This window comes from Equus przewalskii, chromosome 6 (genome assembly GCF_037783145.1).
Source record: "Equus przewalskii isolate Varuska chromosome 6, EquPr2, whole genome shotgun sequence".
NCBI classification, from domain to species: domain Eukaryota; kingdom Metazoa; phylum Chordata; class Mammalia; order Perissodactyla; family Equidae; genus Equus; species Equus przewalskii.
In genome coordinates this window covers 66,064,225-66,085,313 of record NC_091836.1, presented here as the reverse complement: position 1 = coordinate 66,085,313, position 21,089 = coordinate 66,064,225, and the positions used below count along the sequence as shown (strand labels likewise).

At 38.9% G+C, this 21,089-nt stretch overlaps 1 protein-coding gene across 4 annotated transcripts in view; it reads right to left on the bottom strand.

Annotated features, from left to right (window-relative positions):
* Positions 1-338: 338 nt before the first annotated feature.
* The window catches only part of TENM4 (teneurin transmembrane protein 4), a 2,704,309-nt gene continuing 2,683,558 nt past the window's right edge, over positions 339-21,089 (bottom strand). For all 4 annotated transcript variants that reach the window (XM_070625767.1, XM_070625764.1, XM_070625765.1 and 1 more), the window contains one exon: positions 339-462. In XM_070625767.1, coding sequence (XP_070481868.1) covers positions 385-462 — 78 coding nt within the window. In that variant the 3' untranslated portion in view covers positions 339-384. The remainder of the gene's footprint in view (positions 463-21,089) is intronic.

The window sequence follows — 21,089 nt, the reverse complement described above, 5'->3', positions numbered from 1 at the left end:
AAAGTACATGTATGTGTTCATGTGTTTATCTACATATATGTATGTTACATATGTACACATGCAATTAAATCTAGTCTTTATTTGTTCTGCTGTTTTTTTTGCTTAATGTATTTTAAAGATCTCCCCACATAACTAAATATAGAACTTCTATATAACTTGTGATTGAAGCATGTTACTCTATTATATGGCTAAACTACACTTGCTTTCCCTACTGTGGATATTTAAGTTTTCAATCTTTTCTCTTGAAACCTGTACTATGTTGTGTATACACTGTGCATACAGAATTTGTATACCTGCAAGATAAATTCCTAGAAATAACACCAAATTAAGACCATAAATTTGTTTTAAAAATATCTTTAATGTCATTTTATGTGTCCACTCTCCTCACCACCATTTTGAGATATCGATCTTGCTCACTGTGGTTTTGCCATCCGTGGTACGTTCTGTGTGTTTGGCAAAGACCTGGAAAATTTAGAAAATAGATTTCTATAATGCTCTGTGACCACATTGCAGATTAATGAAAACATACTCCCAGGAGTGCCTATGGTTTTATGACCCTTTAAAATTTAAATTTAGCAGAGATTGGACACAGCCTGCCGCTAGATGGATTGTTACAAATTCTGATTTTGCACATTTAATTCTGGAGTTTGATACTTGTTAATTGGCTGCCTCATTGGTAAATGTTTGCATTTCCTAAAATGGGGTTGAAATTGTAACATCCCTTGCAAATAGATTAATATGTAAAACATATCAGTTTTTATGCCTTATTATTTGGGGTAATTTGGCATATAGTTATTGCCTGGGTTTTCACTACCGAAGATAAAAGGAGGTTTAAAAAATGTTCTTGTTAGGATGCACATAACAGAAAAATGCACAAAATGTAAATGTATAGTTAATGAATATTTATAAAATGAGTGCCTGTGCAACCACCATCCAGGTCAAGAAAAGAATATCTCCAGCACTCTTCTAGCACCTTCCTCTTTGCAATCACAATTTCCCTGCTCTCGTGACCTTTTTGGTAACCTTTTCCTTGCTTTTCTTTATAGTTTTACCACCTCAGTATGTAGTCTAGACATTATAGTTTAATTTTGCCTGTTTTTGAACTTTATGTAAATAGAATCATACAGTGTGTATTATTTTGCATATGATTTTTTTTGCTCACTATTTTTGTGAGAATCAACTGTACTATTGCCTGTAGCTATAGTTTGTTCATTTTCGTTGCCGTATGGTATCCCATTTTATGACTATAACCCAATTGATTTATCCATTCTGTTGATGGAATTTTGGATTTTTTCCAGTTTGGGGTTATTAGAAGTTAATGCTGCTATGAATGTTTTTGTACATGTGGATCTATTTAAGATGGGTATAATATCTAGGAAATTGCTGTATCATAGGATATACGAATTTTAGCTTTAGTAAATAGAGCCAAACTTTTTCCAAAGTGTGAGTAGCCATGTATGAGAATTCCTGTTGCTTTATGTTCTCGTCAGCACTTGGTCTTATCAGACTTTTAAATTTAGCCATATTGTTGGAGGTGTAGTTGTATCTCATGGCAGTTTTAATTTGCCTTTCCCCAATTATCATTCTAGTTGAGCATCTTTTCAATGTTTATTTTCATTGGGCTTTCTTTGGTGAATTGATTCAGTCTTTTGCCCATTTTTCTACTGAGTAGTCTGTCTTTTGTTCTTATTGATTTTCTTATTAATCTATACAAGGTCTTGTGTACATATTTTAGATATGCACTCTTTTCAGTTATGTGAGTTCTAAATATCTTCACCCAGTCTGTACGTTGTCTTTACAATAGGGAATTGTGAGAAAACGGCTGAATGATAGCAAGCTGTGACATTGGTTGATCCTCTGCTTTAGAAATAGTGTCCAGTTCTTGAAGAAAATTGTTAAGACAGTGAAAATTACCCTTTTGATTTCTTTTGGCAATGTAAGACCAGCATCTTTTGTCATTTTTCCTGTCATTCTTCTTTAAAAATTGACTTTTTAAAATTTAAAATCTTTATTTTGTTATTTTTTTTGGTCGCACGGTCAGTTAATGGCCTTCTCTACAATTTCTATGTGCCGATCTTCAGGGAACAATCTGGAATTTCACTGTATGATGTTTGAGGTTGATTCTGTTTGTTTGCAAATATTTTTGTGTATAATTAACCTTTAAAATTTCATAGCAGAAAACAAGATAACTAAGAAAAGAAAAATCACATACAGCAGACCATAAAATCTTAGTGGATCCTCCTGTATTCATATTTTTTTTTGGATCACATGGAACTTCAAAGATTGAGGTAAGCCTTTCAAAATTTCTTTAATGCGCACACAGCTTCATAATGAGCACTCCATTTTGTCTGGGAAAGTCTTTTTACAGCCTATACCTAAATTTATACCTACAATTTGCATCATTTTCCATTGATGAGGTGAGATTGAAAAGAATGGACAATTTTTTCCCCAAAGTTTCCAAAAATGTTACATATGAAGAAGAAATGCTTCCAAATTAGACAGACTCCACAGATATTCAGGTATTTTTTTCAGGGAGGCATACTTTATCACAGACAGAGTTTTAGTTTATAACTGCAAATAAAAATCGGATTGGCTTTATTGTTTTAAAATTTTCTAATCGTGTATCCCCTTTCTCTCTGCACCTTGGGCAGACCACTGCCACTGCCCCACCCTTAGTATCCCACTTCTGTTAGCATGACATTTTCTGTAGACTTTTGGCAAATACGTTTTCATTTAAGGAAGTTCCCTGCTGCTCCTGAGAGATTACTACCCCCTCCCCTAATTTTGGAGGTACATAATGTCATGAGTAATGAGAGAGATCTTTGGAAAAGAATAGGCTCTGCTTAAAAATAGACAAATTCTAACTGAAGAAAATTTTGTTCTTATAAGTAAGAATCTGGAAGAGAGGTTTTCCTGGAATCTGTTCGACCATCAGCATTCACCATTAGTCTAAAACTAATAGACAATTACATAAGTACTTAAAGACACAAAAAGAAAATGAGCTTAAGCCCTGGTCTTTCAAACAGGAAAAAACAATTACTGATGACTGTCTAAACTTCTTTGAATTTCCTATAGAAGAAGCTTCTGAAAGGTATAGTAGAACAAGGATGGTAAGTAAATTCTACCACAAGAATGGCAATGCCTAAAAATTCAGGGACTTGGATATTTCTTTTAGTAGATTTCTAGCAGAGTTCCTTGAGTTCCACCAATCTGTACAAACAGTAGTTAGAAAGATTGACTGATAATGTAACTTTCCCTGTAAACTGATTTAGGGTTGTTTTTTCGGGCTTTACTTTCAGAATTATATACACTGACAGACATAAAAATGTAAAATTTTAATTTTCAATATAGTAGATTAAGCAATTTAACATTCCTTACTAGAATGTGATATATATCATAAAGGAGTACGATATATGTATGTATATATTTCTACATACATATATATGTATATATATATGCTAATCATAAATTACACTATAAAGTTGTTGATTCCACCCCCATTTTAAAAATATTTCAATGTTTATCAATTTGGATGGAGCCCAGCAAAATTATATAGTCTGGTTTACATTTCCTAGTGATTTGTTGTGGTAGCCTGCTTCCATGATGGCCCCAATGATCCTTGCTTCCTAGTATTTACAATTTTGTATGGTCCTTTCCATATTAGTCACATGAGATTAGTCCATATAACTGAAAGAATATAGTAGATGTGTTGGTGTGAGACTTCGGAGGATAAGTCATAAAAGACATTGCCTCTTATGCTTCCTCCTCAATTACTCTGGGGGCTGCCAGGTAACCATATCATGAAGATACTCAGTTAGCCTTATGAAGGTGTCCACATGGCAAGGAACTGAGGCATCCCACCAGTAGTCAGCACCACTCTATCCTGTATAGGATGTCTGTCTGTCTGTCTGTCTGTCTATCTATTGTCTATCTATCTATCTATCTATCTTATTTATTCTGTTTCCCTGGAGAACCCTGAGTCAGTGAGTGAGTTAGTGAGTTAATTAGTGAATGAGTTAGTGAGGTATTTATTATTTATTTAAAAGCGTTGGCTAACGTGATTATGGAGCCTGAGAAGTCCCATGATCTGTCCTCTGCAATCTGGAGACCCAGGACGCCCAATGGTGTAGTTTGAAAGCCTAAGAGCCAAAGAGCCTATGGTGTAGATTCCAATCCAAGTCTGAAGGCCTGAGAAGCAGGAGCACAGAGGGCAGGAGAAGATGGATGTCCCAGCTCATGCAGTCGGGCAGAGAGAGAATTCAACCTTCCTCTGTCTTTTTTGTTCTATTCAAACCCTCCATGGATTGGATGATGACCACCCACATTGGAGAGGGCCTTCTGGTTTTCTCAGCCCACCAATTTAAAATGGCTAATCCCTTCTGTTATAAGATAAATGAAGTCTTGGGGATGTAATATATAGCACAGTGACTTTGGTTAACAATACTGTATTGTGTATCTGAAAGTTGCTAAGAGAGTAAATCTTAAAAGTTCCCATCACAAGAAGAAAAGTTGTAACTATGTGTGGGATGAGTGTTATCTAAACTTATTGTGGTGATCATTTTGCAATATATACATGTATCAAATCATTATGTTGTATACTTAAAACTAATACGTTATATATCAAATATAGCTCAATAAAAAAAGGATAATAAAAAAACGAAGCCAATTTAACCCATAATGGAGCCAAAATGTAATACATTGACAGTAAAAAATATTCTTAGAAACAAAACAAAAAATAAATCCAAGTTAAACTTGCCTTTTCCCCTTTAGTAAACCAGCAGAACCTGAAAAGACTGTTATCATGTACTCCTCCCTTCTGTTGTAGGGAGAGAAAAAGAATTGCAATAAATGAACTTTTATCCCACCCAGAGGCTGGAAGCTGACAGCAATATAATCTGAGTCTGGGAAAAGTCTTGTTCTTTTTTATTTATTGAGATTTTAGGGAAAAGAGCCTTTGTAATGACAGTCAAAGATTTTAAAAAGATGATTTTCTGTGAAGCCTTCTATGGAAAAGTCAGCACTCTCTGAAAGAGTGTTGTCCTATACTGACCCATAGCCCTTTTCTGGAAAGTCACAATTGACTTAGATGTATAAGTGGATTCACACAGAGGAAATAAAATGATTCATAACAACAATGTTAATACCAATAGTTACTATTCACTATACTAAGGGCTTTAGATGTATCATCTCATTTAATCCTCAACAATTCTATTCATCCACTTATTTACAAAGTATTATGTACCAGGCACTCTTATAGGTGCTGAGGATACAGCAGTGAACAATCTAGACAGATATCCCTGTCCTCATAGAGCTTAACTTCTTGTAGTAGATAGAGACTGTCAGCACATAAAGAAGTAAACCGGATAGTGTCTTATGCTGTTTTCCGTGCTATAGAGAAGAATTAAGGCAGGAAAAGGAGACAGGGAGTACCGGGGAGAATTACAATTTTAAGCAGAGGGCCCGGGGAAGATCTTGTTGAGAAGGTAACATCTGGAGGAGGTGTAAGCTATGAGGATATTTGAAGGAAGAGGGTTCTAGGCAGAGGGAAAAGCAAGTGCAAAAACCCTGACCAAGGAGCATGGCTGGCAGGTGGTGGGCTCCAACAACAACAAAGAGGTCTGTGGCTGGAGTCACGTGGGCAGGAAGAGAGGTGGGAGGTCAGAGAGGTAATCAAGAGCCTCATGACACAGGGACTTATTATCCAAAGGATGGACTTTGAGTGAGATGGGGAGCCCTAAGTTGACTTATATCTTAATAAAAATGTCTTAATAAAATGGCTGCTGCATTGAGAATAGATCAAAGTGGGAGGGGCCAAGGCAGAGGCAGAGAGAACAGGTAGGAAGTTACTGCAATAACCCAGAAGAGAAATGATAGTGGTTTGCACAGGGCTGTAGCAGTGGAAGTCTTAAGAAGTGCTTGGACTCTGGATGTATTTTGAAGGAGAGCCAAATAGTTAATAAGGGAAAGGTTATTCTGTGTTGAAGAATTCCAACTAAAAAATGCAAAGGGAATTATGGAATTAGAAAATCACCATTTTACAATGTCTAATGAAATATCTAGGCAACAATCATCAGTGGATGCTAAAACAATAAGGAGAAATATTAATAAGGCGTTTTATAAGGAATGGGTCAGTCTGACACCTCTGAAATCACTAATCTTAACATTACTAAAAGTGTGACAATGAGACATTATATGCCTCCTGATGTGATATAGTAGGATATACTTAGCATACTTAGAATACTATGTGGAGAATTCTTACAAATAGAAGCAAACAAAGAAATAAATTTGATGGAGTCTCTAGATCAGTGGTGGGCAAACTTTTTCTCCAAAAGGCCAGATCGTATATATTTTCGGCTTTACAGGCTACATACAGTTTTTATCGCATGTTCTTCTTTGTTTTCCTTGTGTGTTGGTTTGCTTTTATAAGACTTTAAAAATATACATGACCATTCTTAGCTTTCAGGAATTACAGAAATAGGCTAGGGGCTGGATTTAGTCTGCAGGCTATGGTTTGCCAACCCTTGCTCTACATCAAATGCCAGTTTACAGGAAGTATGGGAGTTAGAGGAACAAATTCAATACTAGCATGAGAAAGAAACAAGGCTAATCTGGAATTTAGGAAATTCTAAAGGACAAATGAATCAGCATGTTCAACAACGAAAAGCATTAAAAAAGGAGAAGGGACATTATAGATTAAGGGAAAAGCGATGGATCACCCAAATGCAATGTGTGGGTCCCTGTTTGGATCCTAACTTAAACAAGTCAATTGGAAAAAGATACATATTTTTTGAGACAGAGAAATTTCAACAGGCACAGGAAACTATTTTTTGAAAGAGTTTGTGTAAGATTGGTATTATTTCTTCCTTAAATGTTTGATAGAATTCACCAACGTAGCCATGTGGACCTAGAGCTCTCTTCATGAGGTTTTGAATTACAAATTTAGCATGCTTTATAAATATGATGTTGTGCAGATTTCCTACTTCTTTTTGTGTCCATTTTCGTAAGCTGTATTTTTAAAGAAATTTGTCTGTCTCGCCAATCTTGGGTGCAGCGATTTGCCTTGTGACTTCAATTCTCTGATGGATCAAAGAAGAGCTGTTGATTTTCAGTTTATTTAGCTTTTTTTCTTGTTGCGAGGACAGCAGTGACAACATCCAAGCTCCTTACATGCTGGATCAGAAACCAGAAGGGAAAGATCTAGAAGAGAGGAAAAAATGGATGCAGGAAAGAGAGAAGAGAATTCCTGGAGGGATGTGTTTGAGTAGGTGGGAGAGGGTGGGATCTGGTGTGTCAGTGGTGGGCTAGGCTTAGCTAAGAACGTTATGAGCAGCTTATCTATACTTACAGGACAAGGTAGAGGACATGGAGACACACGCAGCCTCGTGGGTCTATGTGGTAATGGGAGCTAGTGGAAGTCCTTAATTTGCTTCTATTTCACAATGAAATGGGATGCAAGGTCTTCTGGGGGTGGAGTAGGGGGGAGAGAAAGAGGAAGGTGAAGCAGGTGTTGAAGTTTTGAAAGAGAGAAAAGACTATGAAATGACCACTTAGGAGGGTGGGAGAGTAGATGGACTGGAGAAAGATAGTTTTGATTGCCAGATAGAACCGGGGCTCACTTGAGGCTCTCAGTCCTAATTTTGAAGTGATGTCGTTAGCCTCAGGAAACAGTATGATACATCCATTATAGTGAAAACTGCTAGTATCTCTCGATATCCATTTTCCTCCCTTTAGTAACCAAAGCCTAGAATTGTATCTGGACACGTGGCCCCCATAGTAAAGACATTCTCTAGCTTCCCTAGCAGGTAGGCATTGTCATGTAACTAGGTAGCTAAATTCTGGAAAATGGAATATAACCAGTAGTTCTCAGAAGTGGCACTTCTGAGAATCATTAAAGGGAAGCTTCATCAGCTAAGCCTGAGGGTGGGGGAAGATGTGGATGATTGAAAGAGAGAGGAGAAAGCATGAAATAATTACCTAGAGAAGTGGAAGAGCGAATGCACTAGGGAAATATGTTATGATTGTCAGGCAGCATTAGGGAGTTCTCCTGGGGGTGAGTGGCCTAAGGCAAGCACTCTATAACATCCTATTTTATACGTGAGGATACCAAGACTTAGAAAGATTGAGACTTACTCCCCAAATCTCACCTTGATTAAGCGGTGGTGACTCTAGGATCAGGCCACTACAGGTACTTTCTTGGCCCTTCTCCCTCTATTTTGGCATAGACACTTGAAGCTGTTGCCTGTCTGGGAAGCAGGTCACGTGTCCACTCGTCAGTAAGGAAGAAGGTATGCTCGCTGAATGAGCACACTCACACAGTGAGGCCGCAGTCGTTCCTGCGTGCCATGCCAGTGCTATGGTGCAGTTAGCAACTATTTTAGAGCAGCTGCTGTGTGCTTGGTTAAGCGCTCAGAACTGGAGGTAGGAAAGGGAAGGAAGGGGAATAATACTCCTGTGCAGATTCCTCATGTGCCTGTTATGTGCTAGAATATAAGTGTGCATTACAAATTATTTTTGAACACCTACTATGTGCTGAGCCAGCACTGTCCTGGGTTTTGAGCGATATAATAGTGAATCCCTCTGGAAACTCATTCTGCCAGCTCCTATCCCCCACCCTTGTACTGTAAAGACAGAACAGTTCTCTCTTCCTGGCATTGTGAGTCCTGTGCAAAGTGATGAAGAGAGGAGGAAAGTCATTTTTCCTGGTGCTGTACTCTGACAGTTGAATAGTCCCTGTCCTGGTTCCTGTCTAGTTTCCGAGCCTGGTTTTCCAGGCTTCCTGCTGATTTTGAGAGTTCCATGATTATTTCAATAACTCCCTTCTTTTCTCTTTAAAAGAACTTTTTTATTTTGAACTTATTTCAGAGTAATATAGAGTAACAAGAAGAGTTCAAAGTACTCCCATACCCTTTATTGGGATTCACTAATTGTTTATATTTAGCCATATTTACTTTATTGTGTTCTCTCTCTCTTATCTCTGTCTATACAGTTGTGTATGTGTATTATACATCTATATTATATACATCATATATGTCTATATTACATATGTAGAATTTTTTCCTGAGCCATTTCAGAGTTACAGACATCATGGTCCTTTACCCCTCATCCCACATTGTATATTTCCTAAGAACGAAGATATTCTTTTATATAACCACAACATAATGATCAAATTCAGAAAATTTAAGATCAACTAATACCATTTTATAATATACAGTCCATTTTTCAGATTACACTAATTGTCCCAATAATGTCATTTATAACAATTCTCCCCCTCTGACCCAGGATCCAGTCCCAGATTACACCTTGCATTTGGTTGTCGTGTCCTTTTCTCTCAAGTTCGCCAGAGTTTATCTCTGTTGTTTATAACCAAAGATTCTTAATAATGTAGTTTCTTTTTGATGTTTTTAACCAAAGAACCTCTCTGATATAGTCAGTGATGTCGTTTAATCCTATCAACTCTTCTAGGTAGGTATTAAAATTCCTGCTTCACAGATTAGTATCATGAGGCTCAGAGAAGTTAAGAAACTGGCCCATAATGACACACTAAGTTCTGAAACTAGGATTTAAATCCAAATCTTATTTTACTCCCAAGCCCCTGCTTAGTCCATTGTAGGCCTGGAAGATATTAATAAACCACAATCCTTGCATTTGAGAATCTTACAGCTAGTATGGGAGAAAGATAAATAATTAGAATAGATGGCAGTAAATCCCAACCACAGAAGTATGTACAAGGTGTAGACAGAACATAGTCAATGAACTTATTTTAAGTATGACAAGAAATATGGTGATGGCTTCAATAGCAATAGAAGAAAACAGAATAAGTTTTCTTCCTTGGTGCCAACTGGGTGTTTATAGATTGTCTGTTTACTGTCCAAAGCATGATTAATATCAATCACTGATCAATGACTGATCAGCTAACATCCAACATATGCTCAGGAGGGTCCACGTTTAGTTGGCTGACATTGTTAACTTTGACATCTGCTAATGCAACATTACCTCTTGAATGTTAGGGACCCAAGAAGCTCCTATATCATTTCAATTCTTAGCTGGCCATTTTGATTAATGTTGACATCCAGTTCAGACATTTAGCTGTAACATATTGCAAAGATCCTAATCTATAAGCTTGCTTAAAATCTGCCCTGTTTAGTTTGATAGTTTTAAAACATTGACATTATAAAAGGAGTTCCGAAGGTAAAAGGGTCTGATCCCTTCAAGAAATCTAGAGCCCTTTCCCTTCTCTTTCTGTAAAAAGTCAAATGAAAAGTAAGCATCAGGCAAGAGGAAAACCAGAGCTACAAAATCAGAGCAAATAGCGTCTCCCATTTGTGGCTTCAGTTCAGAACCTGGTGACAAAGAGAAAATATGGAAAGGTCAGGAGCTCAGGTGGCATCCAGGGAGCAGGGGCTTGGAACGATGATGAGTATTCTGAGGAGGGTGTTAGCAAATCAATGGACCCTTGTGCTGGGTCAGGGGGACTGGACAGTCTGCAAAGGAGGGGAAGAACTGGATAAGCATGCATCAACAATATGTTATTGATAAGAGTATTTAATTTTTATTTAGTAGATGACATCTTTTAAAACAATTTTCATACTAAGTTGTTCTTAAGTAACTTGCATAAGTAGGTTCTCAAGTAATTTTGAACTGGATTAAGCTGAAAGGGGATAATAAGACTATTCTAGGGGCTGGCCCCATGGCCGAGTGGTTAAGTTCGCACGCTCCACTTTGGCGGCCCAGGGTTTCACTAGTTCAGATCCTGGGCGCGGACATGGCACCGTTCATCAGGCCATGCTGAGGTGGTGTCCCACATGCCACAACTAGAAGGACCCACAACTAAAATATACAATTATGTACTGGGGGGGATTTGGGGAGAAAATCAAAAAGATTGGCAACAGTTGTTAGCTCAGGTGCCAATATTTAGGGAAAAAAAAGACTATTCTACACAGAAAGATTTATGTTATTGTTGGCTCATGGGATGCATTCTTACTTCTCTTAGCCTAAGCTATCGGAAACAGAAATGACTGATGACCTGCCACCAGCAACCTAAAGCCCTGGCGAAGGGGTTGACTGATTTAATAAGTGTTTGCTGAACAGTTGTTGTGGGTCAGAACTTGTCTCAGGTCCCGGGAACACAGACGAAGCCATCTTTGTTTCTACCTTCAAGGAGCTTATTTACAGGGGAGCCCACAACTATGACTGCCATCTGTCCATTTGGTCCCTCCCAACTCTCTGTTTATCCATGAAAGTTTCAAAATCACAGAATATCAGCATCAGAATGAATCACTGAGATCATTTACTCCATCCCACTGATTTTGGCAGGACCACTCCAAATTCAACGCAAATGATGGGGCATATCCTCCGTTTGAAAGCTCTCATAAGGTAACAATGAACTCATCGTGTGATCTAGTCTAGTGTCTCACAACTTACTGTGTGAAATCCCTTCCATAGGATAATGATGTTGATACAATGCTAATAGCAACCACTGTTTACTGTGAATATGGGATGTGGTATGTGCCAGGTCCTGTGCAAGATAAGCAACATATTTTATCTCATTTAAAACTCACAACAATTCCATGAGGTAAGTACATTGCTCCCAATTTATATTTGGGAAAACTGAGGATCAGGAAGGTAAGCGGCTTGCCCAAGGTCATATATCTAGTAGGTAATGGAACTGGCATTCAATCCCAGGGTCGTCTGACTCCAGAATGTATGATTCCACCTAACCAAACAGCAGTATTCTTCCTTCTAATCTGTAGTAGGTATAGTCGACTCACCTCCCCAACATATTCTCTGATTATAGTATTGAGAGTGTGTGGCCGGGAGCTCTGAAGGGGGATGACAGGTGCTGGGCACTGTGGGTGCGTGTGGCCGGGGAAGGAGGGAGGCTATCAGGGAAGGGTCCAGTTTCAGATCCAAAAGACTCAAATGTGATACTCACACATGTATAGTCCCCACCACATCCCCATTACACCTGCAGGCATGTAAGCTGATTTCTGCGACACAGATAACTCAACTCGCCTTTTCTGGGATTTCTCTATCTGAATTGCTTGAGGGTGTGCCTGTCGTCAAGTGTTACTTCAACAGTAGCAAACATTCCCTAGGCGCGCTCTCTGGGCCAGCTCCAGAACTGGCAATGGAAACGTGGACCTTGGCTAATTCAGTCAGGCAAAGTGGTTAAGAGCATGGATTCTGGAGTCAGATTAATTTCAAATCCTGACGTGGCTGCTTAGTAGCTGTGTGATCTTGGGCAAGTTACTTAACCTCTCTGTGCTTTGAATTCCTTAACTGTAGAAAAGGAATACTGGCTTTCAGTCAGAGCAGGATGATGACGGCATAGATTTTTAAAAAAATTTAAACAGCTGTATTGAGTTATAATTGACATAAAAAAACCCTGCATATATTTAAAGCATACAATTTGACAAGTTTTGACACATCTACACATCCATGAAAGCTTCACCACAGTCAACATAGTGAACATATCCATCACCCTGCAAAGTTTCCTCATGACCTTTCATAATCCTCTTTCGCACCCCCTTTTTTGTCACTAGCCCCATTGCTCTGCTCACATCCAAACAGCCATTGAATCGAAAAGCTAAGATTTCTTGGAGAACTGATCCCTATATCATTATGTAATGTCCTCCTTTATCTTGATAATTTTGCTTGCTCTGAAGTCTGCTTTTTCTGAAATTAATATAGTTACTCCAGCTTCCTTTTGATTAGTATCAGCATAGTATGTCTTTCTCCATTCCTTTATTTTTAGTGTCTTTATATTTAAAGTGGGCTTCTTGTAGACAACATATATTTGGGTCTTGTTTTTTTAATACATTCTGGTAGTCTCTATTTTTTATTTGATGCATTTGGAACATTCAAATTTAAAGTGATTATTGGTATAGTTGGTTTCATATCTACCATATTTGTAACTATTTTCCATTTGTTTGCTTGCTTTTTGTTTGTCTTCCACTCATAACACTGCTGTCAACCATTTCATTATCCATAAGCTATAATTGCCAAATATTATTGGTATTATTTTGAACAAATTGTTACCTGTTAAATCAATTGAATAAGAAAAATAAAAAGTTTTATCTTCATTTATTCCTTCTCTAATGCTCTTCTTTTCTTTATGTAGATCCCAGTTTCTAACCTATGTCATTTCCTTCTCTCTGAAGAACTTTTAACATTTCTTCCAAGGCAGATCTACTGGTGACAAATTCCTTCAATTTTAGTTTGTCTGGGGAAGTCTTTATTTCTCCTTTTGAAGGATAATGTCATTGGATACAGAATTCTAGGTTGGTGGTTTTTTCTTTTAACACTCCAAATATTTCACTCCACTCTCTTCTTACTTGCAAGGTTTCTGAAAAGAAGTCTGATAGAATTCTTATTCTTATTCCTCTATAGATAAGCGTTCTTCCCCCTCCTGGCTTATTTCAAGATTTTCTTGTCTTTGATTTTTCTGTAGTTTCAACATAATATGCCTTGTGTAAATGTTTTGGAATTTGTCATGCTTGATGTTCTCTGGGCATTCTGGATCTGTGGGACGGTGTTTGTCATTGCTTTTGGAAAATTCTCAGCTATTAGTTACTTCAAATATTTCTTCTGTTCCTTTCTCTCTTTCTTCTCCTTCTGGTGTTCCATTACACATATGTTATACTTCCTGTAATTGTCCCACAGTTCTTGGATCTTCCATTCCATTATTTTTTCATTCTTTTTTCTCTTTCCTTTTCAGTTTGGGAAGTTTCTGTTGACACGTCTTCAGACTTGATCCTCTCCTCCGCTCCGTCCAGTCTGATGATGAGCCCCTCAAAGGCATTCTTCATTTCTGTTACACTGTTTCTGATTTCTAGAATTTCCTTTTGAATTTTCTTAGTGTTCCCATTTCTCTGCTCACATTACCCATCTGTTTTACATGTTGTTCACATTTTTATTAGAGCCCTTAGCATATTAATCATAGTTATTTTAAATTCCTAGTCTAATAGTTCCAAAATTTCTGTCATATCTGAGTCTGATTCTGAAGCTTGCTTTGTCTCTTCAGACTGTGTTTTTGCCTTTCAGCATGCTGTATCTTTTTTTGTGCGTGTAGAAAGCTGGATATGATGTATCAGTTAAAAGGAACTGAGTTAAATAGGCCTTTATGTGAGGTTTTGTGTTTAAGAGTTAGATTGTATACTGTTTGCTGCAGCTGCTGTTGTTGGAGGCTAAAATTTCCACTATAGTGCTTGTTTTTGTCTCCCATTTGTCTTTGGATTTCCCTAGAGACTCTTTCTTAAATAAGAGTTAAACAAGAGGTAAATAAGGTCCGAACTTTGCAGTTCTTTGTAGTAATCTCCTGTTATACAGAAGCCTGATTGATACTGATATGGTGATTAGGGTTCAGTCCTTTCGTTAGCCTGTGTCCCACAGCTATGACCTTCACAAGGGCTTGTCAGCTTTTTTCCCCCTTAGGTGAGATGGAAAGTCTAGAAGGGTCTGGAGTTGAGTATTTCTCTTCCTCCAGGTAGGTGAGGCCCTGGTAAAATAATTTCCCTGAAGGGCAGGCTTTTGTTAAGGAGAACAGGATGCTTTGGGTATATTTCACGATGGTTGCTTTTCTCCTTCCCCTGCTGGAAGCCTGAGGGTATTTTTCTCTGATCTTCACCCTAAGAATCTGGTGGGGTTCCTGGAGGTAAAACTCGTACAAGTATGGGGGCTCCCTAAGATTGGGCCCAGAGTTCTTAACTCTCCAACTAGTCCACACTGAGCCTTCAGCAACTTGTCAATTACAGTTTCAGTGTTTCCACCACTTTAATAACCTGGGTGAAGGAAAACTTTCCTATGACTCAAAATCTAGAAGCAATTAAAGCAAATACTAACTAATTTATTTTTTTGCACAGCAAAACTCATCACAAGCAAAGCTAAAAGACAAGTGACAACTAGAAAAATATTTGCCACTCAAATCACAAATAAAGGCCTAAACAACTTAAAAATTGAGGGAAAAAAGGACCAACAATTCTTCTGAAGAATGCATAAAAGATAGGAACATACATTTCATAGAAACAAAAGAAAAGCTTTTACACATGTGAAAAGATGCTCTACCTCAACCATAATGATATCAAAACTAAAAGTGTGTTGACTTATCAATTTTCATGTATGAGATTGGCAAAAATCCAAAATTTTGACAACGTATTCTGTTGAGAAGGCTGTGAGGGAAACAGGTACTCTGGCGCTCTGATGCCTTCCTGGTAGAAATCCAAATGTTACAACAACTTTGGGAGGGAATTTGGTGACATATTATCCAAATTATATATTCATTTGCCTTTTGACTCAGCAATCCCACTTCCAGGGATTTGATTCTACAGCTAGACGGACAAAAATGAAGTATGACCTAAGCACAACACTGTGGTTTAGTTTATAATGACTAATGATTGGACATAACCCAAAATGTCCATCAATAGGGGACTAGTTGAAGAAGTGATGGTACATCCACCTAATGAAGTATTCTGAAGCTCCAAAAAGTGATGAAAAGATCACTATCTACTGAAATAGAGTGGTTTCTAGGATATGTTGTTAAAAGAAAAAAAGCAAGGTACAGAACAGGGCTCAGAGTGTGCTAATTCTTGCTAAATAAATAAATACATCAAAAAAGAGAAAATGAAACATTAAACTAAAATCTAATAAATTGTTATGTATGAGAGGAGGAAAAGAACAGGATGGAGAAGAGGTAGACATAGATGTGAGATTTCTGTAAATTTAGGTGATTATATAGTTTTGTCTTTGGAGCCATGTAAATGTTTCATATAGTTAAAAAAATAAAACTAAATGAAGAAAGAATAATATTAGTTCTTAACAATAAAAAACAAATGGAATCAAATGAGCCAGACTATACCAGGGCGGTGGCATAACCACACTGAGAAAAAATTTCTTCAAATGATATAAAATACTACAACAAAAGCAAAGACAAAAAATACTGCAGAGAAATCTTACACTATAGTCAGTAGTCTTGTAGTTCTTGTCGTGTTGAAACTATTATAGGATTATTGTGAGGTAAATAAGTAGTTGTGTTAATGTGTTTTGAAAGCAAGATTTTCAGCTCAAGAGGAAAGAAAACCAAGTATAAAGTCAAGGAAGTAAAACCATGTAATTTTTTAATTTCAATCAGAAATATAGTAAGAATTTATGATTTCCCTCCACATTAAAAAAATATATAATTTTTCTTGCTCTGTTCACTGAAAAGGCCTAGAAGCCATGAAAACCTTGTAGAAATGAGCATCCCTATCTCCCAGACTGTGGTATCTAAATACAATTTCTCAATAAAAGGAACCAGAGATCCTTTGAGAAATGACTGATTCCAGTTCTGGATTTGAAATGTACAAAGTGAGGTTGGGATATCTTACGCTGTTAGAAAGCAAGGAAGCCATATAAAACATTGGGATTATGTCCAAAGGACATAGGAGCCACCTGGCCTAAGATGGACCATTTGCACATCACAATGCAGTCAACTGAAACACATCACATCATAAAAATTCATTAGTTCATGATCATACTTGAAAAAACTGACTTTATTTTTAAACCATATATATATACATATACGTATATACATATACATGTGTATATATACATATATATATACAACTAGAGTACCAATTAATTGATTTGAAAATTGATAAACCAAGGGCAGAAAGAATCAAGAATGTGACCTGCTTTTCCTATATGAATTGTATTTCAGAGTTAAATAGTTGGAAAAAAAATTCTTCTCCCTCTTCTTCTTTCTCCACCTTCTCCTCCTCCTCCTTTTTCTTCTATCCTTCTGGAAATTTCTATAATTATTTTATTTTTTTCCAATTGTTCTTCAGGTGTACCAAATTGGATTAATTATAATTCTTGGTTTATAATATATTAATATCATTGATGCTTCCCAAGCCCTCTCTTATTTACTTATTTATTTAAAGATTGGCACCTGAGCTAACAAGTGTTGCCAGTCTTCTTTTTTTCCTCCCCTTTTTCCTTCTTCTCCCCAAAGTCCCCCAGTAAATAGTTGTATATTCTAGTTGTAGGTCCTTCTGGTTGTGCTGTGTGGGATGCTGCCTCAGCATGGCTTGATGAGCAGTGTGTAGGTCTGCACCCAGGATCCAAACCTGTGATACCCCAGGCCACTGAAGCAGAGCACTGCGAACTTAACCACTCGGCCATGGGGCCACCCCCCCCCCATTTATTAGTTTATTCATTTCTTTTTAATAATATAATGAACTCCCGTTTACTGAAGTTCTTCACTGATAGAACGGTTTGAAGTTCTGAACAACAAAAATATTACCCTGATAGTTTAAGAAATGTCCAAACAATTGCTTAATTATTGGAAAATTCTCTTATGAAACTGACTTAGACTCACAATTGCATAATGCAGTTGCTTATCATCAACAATAATATTGGAAACTTGATTTACAACGTGAGTTCTCAGTTCCTCACTCACATTTGGCTTGGGTTCCTACCTTTTCCTATGTAGAATTACCTCAGTGTAGGTAATGCCTTATCAGGTGTGGCCCCTGCAGATTCACGAGCAGATCCCCAAATGCCAACAGGCTTGGCAGACAGACATTTATATTGTTTGGGATTTTCAGAGCCTCTTGCATAGGGAAGCTCACATTTTTCTTCAGCTTTGGAAGTTTCAGCTCCTATTTCTTCAAGCACGTTTTCTGCATTACGCTATCTCTTCTCTTTCTCTGACTCCAGTGACCCAAATGTTAGACGTTTCATGTGGTATCACAGATCCCTGAGGCTCCTTTCATTTCTTTTTCCCAATCTTTTTTCTCCATGTTGTTCCAATCGGATACTTTTAATCAACCTGTCTTCAAGTTCACCGATTCTTTTGTGTCGTCTCCATTCTGCCACACTGCGCCCACCCAGGGAGTTTTAAACTTTTGGTTAATGTATTTTTTAGTTGTAAAATTTCCATTTGTTTCTTCTTTATGTCTTTTATTCATTTTCTGAGAACTTCTGTCTTTCCGTTTGCTTTAAGAGTACTCATCCTTACTTTTGGAGCACTTTTATAACAGCTGTTTTAAAGTCTTTGTAGGATAATTTCAACAACTGTGTCATCTCAGCATTAGCTGAGTTGAGATTTTCCCGGTTCTTCCTATGCCAAGTATCTCAATATTTTGAATATTATGTTATAAATATCTGGATTTTATTTAAATTCTATGGAGAATTAAAAAAATTCAAAAGCAAGCATTTTCCTAGGTTGGGTTCAGGCCACAAGTTCTGATCAGCTTTCTGTGGATTATGGCTTCAATGTTCAGTTTTCACAGACTTTGTCAGGCTATTTGGACCTGTTCTGCACGGGAGCCATCCAATGGCCAGTCTGGGACCTGGGCCATAGCCTCTTTCTCAGTTCAGTTCCTAAAGTTCATGGTATACTGCTTAGGGCCAGATCTGTGGATGTGCAGCTAGAGTGGGTCCAGGAGTTCACAATCAACTTGGGGGTCCACTGTCCTGAGCTCCTCCCCCTCCACAGTCTCCCTGGAACTTTGTGTTCCTCTGAGGCTCCCTTTGTGGTTTTCCAACCAGAAATCGGGGGCTTTCTTTACCCCCTTTCTGTCATGCACGTCCTGTAACTTCTGCACCTGCATCTGGCGCCATCTGGTGGGAGGACAGAGAGAGAACAAAAGTAGCAGGGCTTCCCCCTCACTGCTGAGACCCTCGATCCTCCCATCAGAGATTCCCCCTCCCCTAGTTTCAGGTGTCTGTGGGCCTCTGCTGCCACTCTCAGGAGACCCCTTACTCGCTCCTCAAGCCCGAGATGGAGGGTTTCTCCAGAGTTCAGTCTGTGCTGATGCCCACTTCCGGGTTTTCGCTGCCTTGAGTCAAGGCTGGAGGATACCAGAGGAGAGTAGAAAAAAAAGTAAACTCAGAGCTAATTCAGCAGCACTCCAAATTCTAGTTTTCCTCCCCAGTCTGGCTGCTGCTGTTTACTTTCAGAGTCCTCAGGTAGCTGTTCTGTGCCTTCTGTTCAGATTCTATGGCTGATCCATCTTACCGGAGATGGATCAGAGCCAGAACCTGAAAGTTCTTCCTTAAAGAAGAGCTCCACTTCATCAAGGAATATTAGAAAGTCAGCATTCTTGCATTGCTTTAACGTCACTAAATCTTAACATCATTAGGAGGAGGACAACTGACCACTACGTGCCTCCTGATGAGATGTAACAGAAAGTACTTATGAACCAGTCCTGCCTGAAACAATTGAACCCAAATTTCGTTAAACCTCTAGAGCTGTATGCTAGCTTATTATAGAAGGTCTGGAGCCCCGAGAGTGAGATGATGCTCCGAAGAACCATTACCCAACCTAGGCTGTGAGACTTTCTGTAGTATGAATGATCTGGTGTCGCCAACAAATAAACAGCATTAAGAAGAAGCTGAAATATTACGGAATAAAAGAGACTGCAGAGACTACCAAGTAAAAGGGGGATAAATCTCATGAGATGAGAGGATTCAAAGAGAAAATGAGTGTAAAGTACTTAGCCCAGTGCCTGGCAAATGGTAAATGAAAGCTGTTACTGCCTCTTGTCACCTCTCAGAGTCTCAGCCTCCTCCTCATTTGTAAGACCCAGGAGATGACGGCCTCCCTCTGAAGACTGCTTAAGGATCAAAGAATTCAGCCAACTTAGGTCCCTTTCCCGCTGACCTGGGCAGGTAGGCTGGACCCTGGCAATATCCAGTGCAGTGTGTACAGTTGGCCAGTAGATGGCAGCTCAAGCTAGTCTATCTGGAACTCTGGACCCATGAGGGAGCTAGTCTTGTTTTTGCTCTAAGAATCTGGGTCCTGCCTCATCAACCATCAGCCAGTGTTCCCCTTTTCATCCTAGGTAGGAGGTATAAAGCTGGAGGGAGAGAATCAGTGGAGCTTCTTAGATAGAATAAGGGTTCTAGTAGCAGTTTGCTGAAGCTTCGTCATCTGCTGGGCAGAAAGGTATTCCTTAGACCCAGTTAGACCAGGATTCGAGAACCACCTGGCTAGCTGTGACTGGACCCTGCTTCTTTTCCTGAGTCCCAGTGCCTCCTGCCCCATCCTGACTCACCTGTGTGTAGGTCCAACCTGGTTCACCTTCTCTTTCCCATCAGACTGGGAGGGGGTAATTTACACCTATGCACCCACTCACACCTGGCATAGGATGCCTTCAGGAAAAGCTTATCGAATGAGTAAATAAGTAAATGCATTATGAATATTCAATGACATACCCTTCTTCCCCAGCAGACTCCAGAACAGGGTATATGCATTTTCTTTTTGTCTCTCAGCCTAGGAGGTAGCCTGGGGAGTGATTAATAGTGCATGTAACTGGATTACTTAGGTTTTAGTCTCAGGTCCTCCACTTACTAGCTGCATGTCCTTGGACAAGTGCCTCAGTTTCTCCTGCAAAATGGAAATAACAGTAGTACCTATCTTGCACTATAGTGCAGACTAAATGAGCAAATTCATTAAAGTGCTTAGAAAAGTGCCTGCACATAGTAGGCACCCCATGCATGTTAACTGCTATCAGAACCTTGCCGTGCTCTGAGGCAGATTTAATGCATTTACAAAAATGCATTCACGGAAGATACCTAAAGGGCCTAGTGTGGCTGTGTGGTACGGGGGGATGGCTCTCAAGAAACAGCAGCTTCCTCTCCAGCTCCTCCCCTCCTCCACCTCCTCCTCGTTATTGGTATTATCATTATTGATCTTTTGAGGAGGCCTAAAGTAAGTCTCTGAGCCCCAGGAGTCATGAATGCTGTTTGGCCACCTCCTTCCAAACTCAGGCTCAGCAGCGGCCTCTGCAGTTGTCCGCATGGTGTTGGGGACAGAACATTCAGGACTGAGGGGCCCTCCTCACAGTGCCCAAGGATCAGAAGGCACTGAGGCAGGAGGAGGGACCTCCAGAGCTGACTTTCCTCCTCTGTCCCATTTCTGGTGTGTGTGGTGCTTTTGGGAGCAATTTCTGAGAGTCATTGCTCAGCCTTGGAGCCGTTGTGCAGGTCAAAAGGATTCCTGCATTGGGTTCGCCTGAACTGCACAAATTGTGTGGGCAGGACAGGGGATTAGTACGGTCCTGGATGATCTCACCACGTTTTTCTGCATGTCAGTCTGGAGACATGGT